Below are 12,869 nucleotides of genomic sequence, written 5' to 3' on the forward strand. Positions count from 1 at the left end.
AGGTCAATAATTCACTATTTTTTGATTCTTTCATTTATGTGATGTGACCCTCTATCTATCAGATTACATTCACCTCAATTCACAGAAGTAGTAAGTCTTTCTTCCACATAAGAATTCCAGTGTCAAACAGTGTAACACAGAAATCTACCACAGAGTTCCACAATAACAATGCTGTCGTATTTATATTTTCTTATGAACTTCCCGCTTCTACTGAAACTACAACAGGAGGTAATATGTTTACAGAAATCAAGTCTCACGGCTTGTTCTTTCAGTTACAGTAAAGCCGAATAACCATACAAACCCCCAACAGTAGTAACACATTCTGATCTTTAAAATCACTCACAAAAATTTATTTCCCTACAACACTGTTGTGCATAAAAAGAAGCAACACATTGATAAAAATATAAAAAATTTATTTGCAGTGTAAAATTAGTACCACAGCACAATCACTTCAGTCACTTTTCTATTACCAAATACACACTTTTCCCACTGTACCAACACAATTTATTGTGGGATGTAATTCTCTGTGACAAAATACGAACAGTTTGATCACTAACTAAGTTCAAAATTTCTTTTAACACTGAGACACTGATAGCCACTGATATAGTTACTGCTGTTTCAGTATCTAAGATCTTAGGTTTACCATAGATGAGTAGAGTAACAACGCATTGCTACTTCAATGCAAAAGGAATTACTACCGACCCAAATTGTTGTTGTACAGTGTGCCTTAAGCTGAAACTACACTGATTAAAACATCAGTAATCTTAAGATATATCTGCTCTCTTTTCTGGTCATTACAATAAAATTTGAACTCAAGATGAAGTTTCTCACAATGGTCAAACTGCATACTATATAATTCAGTTCATAGCATAATGAGTTAATAGTTACAAAAAAAAATTATGGCATATAAAATGATAAATTATTGTAATTTTAATGGAACTATCACTTATTCAATAAATCCATATCGTCAAATAAATACATGTACACTTCTACAATTACTAAAATACTCTCTCAGAATCACTCTATACAGAATATACCATAAGAAAGAAATACTGATCAATATTTGAAACAGTACACATTTTTAAATGCAAATAAACTTCATGATTGATGAATTACATTAAATTAAGTAGATGATCTTATTCTAAGCTTGGTGCTCTAGTGACAGTGCTCATTTTGTTCTGAGGTATATTAATGCAGCGAAGTATAAAGTTGGAGTATTTCGAGAACAGGAGAAACCAGAGAGCACCCTGTAACCACGAAGTTACAGTGTCTTAACCTATTATCACAATTGCTTTTTATCTTTTTGTATTCAGATGAAGTGAGAAATAATCTACAGTTGGTCATTATGTTCTTCTGTGTCTGGCATCTGCAGCCCCTCATGTGCCATATCAGACAGCTTCTCTGGAATACTGGGCATGACGCGGGGCAATGTGTGGTGACTGGGAGTTAGGGGGAGGCTGTGATGGCTAGGAGCTATTGGTATCTTCACATCATCATTCTGAGGAAGGACAAGGACGAGGGGTTCATTTCCTGCATTGTGTAGCTGTCCAACATTCGAATACAGCTCAGATTTCGCTACTGCTGTTTCAAGATTTCCCACCGAGCCAGAGAAAGCAGGTGCAGAATATATTTTGCTTCTGAATCCATATTTGAGCATATCTGCAATGTCTGAAATCCTCGTGCCCTTTGTTTCTGGAAAATAGAACCTAGAAGAAAGCAGACAGATACATTGAAATATTGCAGATTCCTCGGTGTAACAGTTTTTACTTCAAATACACAGACATATTACTAACAATAGAACTATTAGAAAGAATACAGTTGAAAGTACTTACTTTAAGAATGCGGATAAGAGAGCAGTTGTCACTGCAAATAGCAGGAATGAAAACTGACCAATCACACTCTGTAGCCATGGGAAAGTCATTCCAATTATGAAGTTCCCTGCCCAGTTTGACATGCTGCCAAATGCCATAGCTATTGGCCGTGGTCCGGTCTCAAACAGCTCTGTAACAAAAGCAGTTATGTTTCTATCAAGTGAATATACACATTGCCTTTACCGACTTCAACTCAAAAGACAATGGATACATCAATATTATGTAAAGAATAAATTGCTACTCATTGTATAGCAGAGATGTTGAGAAGACTCCTCACCCGGGCAGCCAGAGGATGTGTTTTTGTGCATGTGTGTGTTTCAGAAGAGCTCCTGGCCAAACGCTTTCGTGTTTAGCCGTCTTTTGTTGTGCCTGTCTAACATCTCCGCTATACTGTGAGTAGCGATCTATCCTTTACATAATATTGTCGTTATTCCATGCTGGATTTACCCTTGTTTGACACAGGCTACATCTTACGATACTGGCTAAATTACATAAACAGGGACGTGGTAAAGAGATCCTTACACTATTCTTCATGCATTACAAAAAAGATTTTTGACAATACAAACAATGCAGAGATTTTTGGAAGTTTCTCTCTTTTTTGCTCAGCTTGTACTTTCAGGCCTTGGGATGATGAAAATAAGTTATGACTACCTGCCCCAGTTTTCAATGCTTCAATATCCAATCAACAAATTTTTAAGTTTTTAATTTGCTTTTCTCATAAAAGCTAATGAAATAATGTGTCCTTAAAATAAATGTATTAGGCAGCTCGCTTTAATCCTAGTTAATTTATAATTTGTCAGTACCCTTACCTGAACCAATAAAATAGGGAATGGGTCCCAAACCAAGTCCATAACAGAAAACGTACGAAAGGACAGCAAATATGCAGAAATAAGGCATCCAAGAAGTAGAGGTCTGTAAAGTGAAAAGGCATAATGAAATCTTCAACAGTTATGACAGTAATATAAATACGGTAATAAAGTCCACAACTTACAATGTACGTAATTGAGACACAGAGAACCACTAGACAGAGTGTTGCAGTCCAGCAGCTAAGCAGTACCAAATAACGACGGCCGAATCTGTTCAGCAAAGGGATAGCCAAAATTGTGACCAAAAGATTCACACCTCCTGCACCAATTGTTGCAAACTGACTAGCATCTGTTGACAGCCCAGCACTTTTGAATATGGTAACTGAGTAGTAGAATACCTATGGAGGAAAAGAAGTGTCAAATATACCATCTGAAAAGAATTACAAATGAAGACAGTACTTGCAAAATCTTGTACAAATTAAACTGCTGCTAATGATATACAAACATTAAAACTGTAAGTCCTACATTCAGAATTGTGTGTGTCTAGATACTCACAGCATTTATTCCACTGCACTGTTGTCCAAACTGCATGGAACAAACTAGAAGTAATGGCAGCATGAGAGATGGTGAAGTGAGCACCTTGCCTGCACCCCATTCTTTTACTTCCGCAGTTCCCTGAACGGCAGCACGACCCTGTCGCAGTTCTTGCATTTCACCTTCCACAGCTTCTGGTGAAGTTCCACGCAGTCTGCACAGCTCTGCAACAAAGGCAAGTCAGTAGGAAAAGCCATACTTCCTTCAAAACATCTGCACAATGTACTTTTGTTACCATTGCCATTGACATGTTCCATCTGTAGGTTTCCTTCTTTTTTCCCCAATATAACAAATTTTTAGTTGAACGCTATTCTTACTCTATGTCTGGCCACGATATTATTACAGCAAAGGCAGCAATATATTTATTTACTTTATTTTACTGTTAAATGTTGTAGTGGAGTTGTCACCCACAATTCCCAATTAGTATCCAGATAAATGACTGCTCACTGCTGTTGAGAGACATCCTTACCAGGAAGATAATTCTGGTGATTGAATCCACTTTTTGGTAATGATGAGTTACTTTTCCAACTTCTCTTCAACCCCCCCCCCCCCCCCCCCCACCGCCTCCCCATTTGTTTCATGTGACAGAGCCTTCTCTAAATCTTAAGCATTTTCACTGATGCAGCAGGCAGCTGTACCACAACCAACTCGTTGCCTACCAGTGCAGAATGTTCTGATGCAAGTCAAATGCCACAAGCGAGAAAGTCCAAAAAGCACACTTAACTAGGATCCATAATTGTTAAATTTAACAAATGTAAAATAATAATGTTACTACAGTATTTATCAAGTTCCTGTACTATCACATCTGTAGTGTCCTGCAAGAGGATCATCAGGACGGGAGCTTACTATTTTCCAGTTGTGAAGTCGCTTACCCAACTCATGGTGCTGATGCCTGAGAATACAAGTTGTAAAGATTTTCATGTAAGGAAATTCAGTGCAAAAAGACAAGGAACTCTAGTAGATAACACACTGAACAACAACGTAAGATAGGAAACTACTCTCAAATCGCACAAGGCACTAACACATTAACTGTTGTGCAATCTTGTGTATACCCTGTGTACCATCTCTCCTGCTTCCTAAGGTTCCTGCTGATATGAAATTACCCTTTCATATACATGCATTGTACAATGTTATAACTCTGGTAATTACTTCAGGCAACTTGGTTGAGACAATGTAGACAACATATGCGACATGTTTATCAGGCGACTGAATAAGTTTGGAGAAGAGTGATTTCAAGAACTGTGCCTTACTAAATGGCACGGAAATGACTTCTTCCACTAACATGTGCTAATTATGTGCATCTGCTTATGCTGATATGAATCTTTGGCCTAATCTGTTTCATGGGTTTCACTGGAAGTGAATAGTAATTTTGTAAGTTCAGTCATACCTGCCATTACAGGCACAGGTGTTTGAAGTTAAGTTACTGGTAATGTTAAACAGGCTACTAATTTGTTAAGAAGATGCTTCATATCATGAAAAATTTTCAAGTTCATACATTTAAGTTCAGTTAAAGTTACACGATAATACAGATGCAAACACCTGAGAGGCAGCTCTACGTTGCGCGCACACACACACACACACACACACACACACACACACACTATCACTATTTTAGCCCAAGAGATCAAATTTTACAGAGCCATCAAGCAAAAAATACCACTGCAATTATCAATAATTCATAGAACATACACTGGTCAAAACAATTAGGCAATCAGTTGAGATATCTAGGTTCTGAAGTATTGTCATTGTCAGAATGAACTAAAATGGTTCAACGTCTTTCTAACATTTCTACGGAGTGGAGGCAACAACATTACAGTTGCCGAGATAGTGGTAATAATGGAAAGTTGCTCCAGAGGGGATTGGTGTTGGCTTGTGTTTACTCTACCAAACAAATTACAACGAATTATACAAGCAGTTGGATTCAGATAGCGTAGTGAGCAGGTATTGCAATGCAACAACAATGCGACTTAACCGAAGCTATGGCATGGAGAACCATAGGACACTTCGAAGCGGACACACACAGCAAGGTGGCTGCAGCTATTTGAGTGTCTCGAAGTACAATATCCAGGACCTGCATGTGATTTCAGACAACAGTAACCGTTACAAGAAGCAAGGCTAAGGTTGTCCATGGGTACCATCAGCAAGAGATGACAGCTTCGGTTAACAGCCCGTCGAGACAGGATGCTGAATGCAACGCAGCTGCAACACACCCTCCAGGCAGCAACAGGACGCGCAATATCAACACACAGTCCAAAATCTGCCTTTGGGAATGTGTCCTTTATGCACAGAGGCCTATGGTGTTTGTTCTATTAAAACCACGGCACCATTTAGCCTGCAGAAACTGGGTAGAGAAACATCAGGATTGGAGACTTAATGCATGGCACCGAGTGTTGCTCACAAATTTGTCAAGATTTTGTATTCAGCCGTAGAATCTTCATTCCCTCATCTGGAGAGAACGTGGAACCCTGAACAATCCTGCTTATGTGCAGGAAATATCGCCGTATCGTGGTGCTGGACGAATGATGTGGGCAGGAGTCAGTGTTGGTGGACATACGGACCTTTATGCCATTCAGAATGGAGCTTTAACTGCTCAGAGGTATAGAGTGAGATCTTCCGACTTTTACTGTGCTCTACACTGGTGCCATAGGAGACGGGTTCCTTCTGGTGGCTGTTAATTCTAGTCCCCTAAAGCTGCACAGGTGGACAACATGCTAGAAGCTGAGGGAATTGAACGAATGGAGTGGCCAGCTTGTTCACCGGACTTAAACCCGATTAAGTGTGTCTGCGATGGATTTAGCAGAGGCATTGCAGCCAGACCAGCACATTCCACAACTGTTGCAGATCTGGATATTGCACTCACAGAAGATAGCCAAATATCCCTCAATAGCTGGTTGATAACCTCATACTGCCCATGCCACACCGGTGTGCAGCTATACTGGCTGTCCAAGGTGATCACACATCATATTAGAGAGCAACGAGACTGTTTCACTCTTATGGTAGCCCCATGGTGCCTCACTCTACCTAAACGCCATGTAAACCTCAAGTGAAGCATTGAGGCAGCAAATTATCTCAATGTGTGTGTGTTTATATATATATATATTAAAAAAAAAAAAAATCCATATGTCTATTTTTTATCCCTCAACCGATCCCCTAATTGTTTTGAGCAGTGTATTTACAAGAACGCTAAATTACTCACCCATTTTTGCCCTCTGTTCTTCACCACGTATCACACAAAGATATTTAGGGCTTTCCGGCAAGAAGCAAATACCACATACTGACAGGAGTACTGGAATGGCATACAGTCCAAGAAGAAAGTGCCAGGTTTCTTCAACTCCTGAAAAGAAAAGAAAAACAAATTAGTAACGTCAGTAATATCAGACTTCCTTTTATTTTGCAGTCACCTGGCACAGACCAGATGCCCTGAATGAAGATTTGATGGTAAGGCTCCCACTGAGCAGCATCTGAGGTAAAGACATGCAAGCAGCAATGCAAGTGCTTGAATCTTAGGCAGTTTCTTCCAAAGACTTAGTTATTTTGTCACAGTGGAAAGAAATCGCTGCAAGAGGAAATTCAAAATGACGAAAGGATAGTGCTCAGGCAGGGTCCAAGCAAAAATGCTCAACAAATCACAATTGGAAAATTGGATCCAGTCACAGCTGCCATCTTAAAAATCTTCCACTAATCTTCACAACATTATATTTGTGAAAATTAGCTGAAGGTTTGACACACAATTTCATCTTAAGTTTGACTAAGTGACTTTATTTCATTTTCCAAAATTTTAGTTCTGCCTTTACAGGTAAACAAACCTGTCTAACCACTTTCCCAGTCATTTCACAACTCTCACATTCTTTTCGCCGAGACTTTACTTCAATTGATCAAATTACTGTTCCACTCAAGTAGAGAAAATGCAGTTTCCTGAGATGCCTTGGAAAGAGTAGTGAAAATAACTTGTGAAACTTTGAAGTGTATAGGCATCAGTCTTTTGCACTGTACTTTCACAACTACTTTTAATAAGGAACAGTGCAGTGATCTGAAATAATGGAAATTTCTTCTCTGGGGATAATATTCTTCAATTTTAAAAGCTTATCTTTTGATAAAATGAGTGCCAAAGAGAGAGAAACTAGATCATTGCAGAGAAACTCACTGTGCCTGACAAATTGGTGTGATGCAACTAATCTGCTACAGTAAATAACTTCGCAATGATCAGTGTAACTGCTAAGCAGAGCCTGTGCATCTACCGTAATGAAAAGGTAGAATATGAAAATTTTGTGCATAAAGCATCAAATATCTAGCAATATCAGATGGTTTGAGGCTTAAGAAACTTCTGATTTAAATTTGGAAAAAAAAAAAAAAAAAAAAAAACTTTGAATCACTCAGCAGAAGTTTTAGAATGCTTTCTTATTCTTTTAACATAGCGCCAAAGTACTTTAACATTCCTCAAACTTTGCTACGTTTATCCTATTTCTACCCCTGATACAAGAGAGCTGTGAGAAGCAATCACAATGATTTGGCCTTAGCCTTGACCATCCAAACGTATTATACATCTTAACATTAGAAGTTTATGTGCTAATGGTAGATTACAAATTTTGTGCAGCAGAACAGTCTCATGTGAATAACCAACAAACCAAAGTGAAAGGCTCAAAAACCTTATTGTGGTAACTACATGGAACATTCTTATATGATGCGAATTCAACCACATGATAAACGCTTTACTCAGTTCTAAGAACACTAAAAAAACATTAAAAAGTCACTCAAAGACCAATAGATTACCTATATCAATAATAAAAGTCCACGCAGCTAAAAAAAATAGTAATAGGAACATACTGACAGTATGAGGTTCACTGTTTCAGCCTGCAGCATGACAGAACAGCTTCTTCCAATGTGTGGACTAAGCATTCTCTTAGATTACTTCATTGGTTGTACAGTAGCACACTAATGAGATGTTGTGCTGCACATAACAATGTTAATGACTAATGTTTATATTTGTCTGTCTTTCCTAATAGTAGCAAACTGAAATTAAAATGACAACATATGTACATACTGAAATAAGAAATATAAACGTGTGAAGAGGGGGATTGAAATAATCTGCTTTCACATTAATATCATTGCTACTATTAGAAAACACGATTTGATACTTATACTTGATTGGTACTTTGTAAAACATACATGCTAGATTGGTACTTTGTAAATATACACAAAGTTCAGCGTACATTTTCTTTGTCTTTCTTAATTGTCAAATTTTTGAATTTTCTAATGCCTTCTTCAACTCAGTATTTGCATCAATGGTCCAACAATTATTTCAGTCTGGGGATACTATAATGTAAATGTTCAACATAACTGTTGTAGCAGTCAGTTTTCTAACTTCATGAGATAAAGAAAGACCACCTAAATTGTATTGCAATACACTGCTTCAGCACCTATGCAGTGAACATATACATAATTTCGCAGATTATTACATTTGCATACTTAATTTTCAAAATGAAATATCAATGTACGCCCAACTTTCTCCAATATTCTGTAATCAAAATATTCTAGCACAAAGGTTGCCTCAGCAGAACTAATGCATGGAGTGCTTTATTTTTACTGAACCAATTTTGTTAATCTGTATATCCATTATCAACTAAAATCATTCTCTTACATTATGGTGAATATAAGGTGTCCTATTTCCACTTGCATATCAATACACATACTTTGACTTTCTCTAAATGCTCTGTGGTACAGAATGTACAACATAAGCAAATAACCTTTATTTATGCAAATCTCTACCTTTATGAACAGCTGCTTGGAAAGCATTAAATCACTCTACTATGTACCTTGCCTTATTTCAGTATACAAAAAACAATTATTTCTATTTCAAATAGATTTTCAAATGTGCAGATTCTCAGGGCACTTTGGAAAGCTGTTTCAAATTATTCAAGCTTTCTTTATGTTCTATAGAATGTATTGAGTGTAAGTCCCTCAATTCTGAACTTACGAACAAAATATACTGCAAGCAATTATAAGACTTCCTGCCATTTTACATACAACATGCTTACAAAAGGCAATGTCTAACCTTATTACCTGAATTAAAAACAATATTAGTAAAAGTGAAGACAAATAAGATATAACTGACAGTGAATTTCGTAAAAGGCGTCCTCAACACAGTTCAGTAGATTTGGAAAACAGTTAGCAGTTATTCAGTCACTGAATATCAAACACGACAACACTGCAGTGTTGATCAGATAGTTCATCGCTTGTCTTTATTCAATTCAGTCGCCAGTCTGATTACAGTTGTCACCACTACTGTTAACTATAACAGCTATTTTAAATATAATATTGTTGAAAGATAATTCACATCATTCAGAGAAGGGGTCGAGTCCCAAACAATGGAAGTCTACTAAAAACATTTATTCTTCTGACCAAAAGGCCTCACACACACACACACACACACACACACACACACACACAGAGAGAGAGACAGAGAGAGAGACTCTCTTGTCATTGTGATCCAACTGCTACAATCAGGCTACAATCACCTGAGACAGTGGCCACATATGTGAGAGTTGTTCTTGTGTGAAGATGTACGAGTTTTCTGAAGATGGCCTTTTTTTCTGAAAGAATAATATTTAGTAGTCTTTCCATTGTGCCTGTCTGGGACTCAATGCCTCCTCTATGTGGTGAGCAGCATTATATCCCTTTCATAATATTACTATTATTCCATCCTGCACTGCCCATTGTTGTATTTTGAACACTAATTCCTCAAATGACTCCATGTGGAGGCTCATAAATGCATGTTCACGAAGATCATTAAATGCTATATTAAAGCTAGCCAAATTCTTCTAGCTTTTCCAATTCTCAAACTACAATTTTCAATACAATGAGAATGCCTCAAAAAAAGAAAAATAGCACAACCACCCACTCTACACAAGATCTACGTGGAAACTGCTGCTAATAAACTTTAGTGCTCTCAGTAATCAGTAATATCAGTTCAATTCAATTTGCAATGGTGCTCAACTCTGCAAGTATTATAGAGTACACACACAAATTTTCAGTCACTTTATAGTGATGAAAGACTTAGTCCACTGTCAATAGCTTAATAAATATAAAACATTTCTAAATACAAAACGAGCACTCCATGCCTGCTGTGTCAAATTACAATGTCTAAATGAACCATTATATGAATGTAACACCAACTTCTTCCCTTTTTACCATGCCTTTTCTGACTGTCTTTACAGTAACAATGACAACAAAACCAATTGTAAATGACATCAGCAAATGTCTCTTTTTGAGTGACCAATACCTCTGATTGTCACCTTAACTTAAGGCTAAGAGCTTTATCAGATAGCTTTATCTTTTTCTCAGAGTTAGCCTTACAGGAAAATTAATTCTGGCCTTATAATTACTACAAACATTATTGTATTTAAAATATGATCACTTTATGCCTAACTACAACTCTAGAAAACATATACACACACACACTATTTCTTATCTGCATATCAGCATATGAAAACATCTTTGGCCAATCAAGCACTGATGAACAACAGATCTTTATCTCTGACACATGCACAAATTGCTCAAATTAAATTTACACCTGCTTATATATGTTTCAGTGTGTACTATTAATTTATCTTCCAAACAATTAACCTGAGCATAATCTCCAAATGACTTTGTACAACACTACAGTCAAGAGTTGTTTTGTGGGCCATGCGCCCATCAAATCAAACAAATTCAGAATTGTTGGATTGGAGGAATCGTGAAGCCTTCAGTCACTAAGAAGACTAGGGTGCAATGCTCACAACCCAGCACTGGGCCCTGCACCACCAACCTTGCCTTCTTTTTGAGTGCTACCCAAAATTCCTCATCCAAGGATTGTATCACCAGTCAACTAAATTTTTGATGTTAATGAGACTTCAGCTACAAAAAACTCAAATCTTGGCTGAAATATTTTTCATGCCATTCCCACACTCTTATTTTACAGATAACACGAATGATCCACGAAGCATTAGATGACAGCTGTAACAAATAAAAAAGCATAACAAAGAAAATGTTACTTACAACCCATCTTTTAGGGGCAAGTTACAATAAGATGACCGCAACAGCCCACACCTGCAGGGTCAATTTATTGTATCCTCTCCCTCCTCACCTTAACACGCGCTGCCCTCAGGACCCAGACCGCTGCTGTTAAGGTCATCCTGGTGGATCAGGCATCATGGCTCAGCAAAGCCAACAACTTACCAACCTTAGTCGCTGCACCCTTCAGCATAGAGCATGTAAAAAGAAAATATTTCATTCTACAAAGGCTTATGCTGCTGTTGTGGCTGTTTTAACACAAGTGCAAAAGGAGTTATTTTAGGAAATAACTATACTGTAGTATTTTGTTGGAGATCTGTGGAGGGGGTACTGAACTACTGCAATTTACAATGTCAACAGAACCCCTTTTGCTACTGCATTATGAACTAAGAAAATGCAAAAGTTGTTCAAATAAATTACTATAGAAAAAAGTATCATCACAGAGTGTTAGTACTATCTGTAAAAACTAAAAATTAAATGAAACCAGAAGGATGTGCAATGATAATGAGGAGGAAGTTAATGTACGTCCCACAACTCCTTGCAACCCCCCCCCCCCCCCCCCACCTTTACAGTATGCTATACGTTTTATGGGTAGTCTACCATCACTTAATACTTCAGGGCATGTAAGCCACATTCTTAAGTTTCAAAATACAATATGTATTATTTGAACAACTTTCAGACTTTAGTACAAATACCGTAAAACTGCTCTGAGAGCACCGATACGATGAATGACAGCAGACTTCGTCTCAAATAGGAAAAAAAAGAGGCCATACATACCTCTAAAGTGGCTCCCTGACTGTAAAACTTCAAACCACCAAACTCAGTATTAATGAAAGAGCACAAGGAATTAAATATTGTTGGTGGCAGAAGAGAAAGGAGCCTTTGAAATTTTTCAAATCATCATACTGAAAACTGAATTATTAAAAATAATTTCATCAATACTCTGTTTTAAAATTTAGCTCGTAAATGTGTTCAATATTCCATACTACAAGACTCCTTTCTACAAAGGTCAAGGAGAGGCAAAACAATACATTTACTTCAGCACAAATGGCAAACAGTTAATCAGAATGGAAAAAAATAAATCTAGCACAACAGAAACATTTTCACATTAGTACAAACATGTGCCGTAAATCACTGCCTTTAAAAACGGGCTACTTCCATTGATATCTTATGACTTTTATATTGTATGTACTTTTAATGAAAAATTAACAATTTTGATAAAGAAATGTCCTGTCTGTAATGTGCAGTGACATTTCGAACCGAATGTAACTTTTAAGGGATACTAAATAAAGGAATACTATTGTCATACCCAACTCTGTGTCCATTAGTTTCTTGTTAATACGCAATCTTGCTACACCATGAGAGTATAGATGTATATGGAAGGGGTTTCAATAACCCTTTCCTGAAAGCTGAAACTAACTGCACATTTTGATTAATTGCAAGCGCACACACACAAGTTTAAGAAGCTGTGTTGATGTCTACAATATCTGCATGTCACGTAAGTAAATTTTGAACTTTGGGATTTTGCGCTACATGACCTACAATAACA

At 37.3% G+C, this 12,869-nt stretch overlaps 1 protein-coding gene across 4 annotated transcripts in view; it reads right to left on the reverse strand.

Annotated features, from left to right (window-relative positions):
- Positions 1-396: 396 nt before the first annotated feature.
- The window catches only part of LOC126473525 (solute carrier family 2, facilitated glucose transporter member 1-like), a 72,638-nt gene continuing 60,165 nt past the window's right edge, over positions 397-12,869 (reverse strand). For all 4 annotated transcript variants that reach the window (XM_050100631.1, XM_050100630.1, XM_050100629.1 and 1 more), the window contains exons 6-11: positions 6,468-6,605; positions 3,233-3,435; positions 2,863-3,075; positions 2,681-2,783; positions 1,833-2,001; positions 397-1,706 (exon numbers count right to left, since the gene is read on the reverse strand). In XM_050100631.1, the coding sequence (XP_049956588.1) occupies positions 1,331-1,706; positions 1,833-2,001; positions 2,681-2,783; positions 2,863-3,075; positions 3,233-3,435; positions 6,468-6,605 (1,202 nt within the window). In that variant the 3' untranslated portion in view covers positions 397-1,330. The remainder of the gene's footprint in view (positions 1,707-1,832; positions 2,002-2,680; positions 2,784-2,862; positions 3,076-3,232; positions 3,436-6,467; positions 6,606-12,869) is intronic.

This window comes from Schistocerca serialis, chromosome 4, assembly GCF_023864345.2.
Source record: "Schistocerca serialis cubense isolate TAMUIC-IGC-003099 chromosome 4, iqSchSeri2.2, whole genome shotgun sequence".
Taxonomy (NCBI): Eukaryota; Metazoa; Arthropoda; class Insecta; order Orthoptera; family Acrididae; genus Schistocerca; species Schistocerca serialis.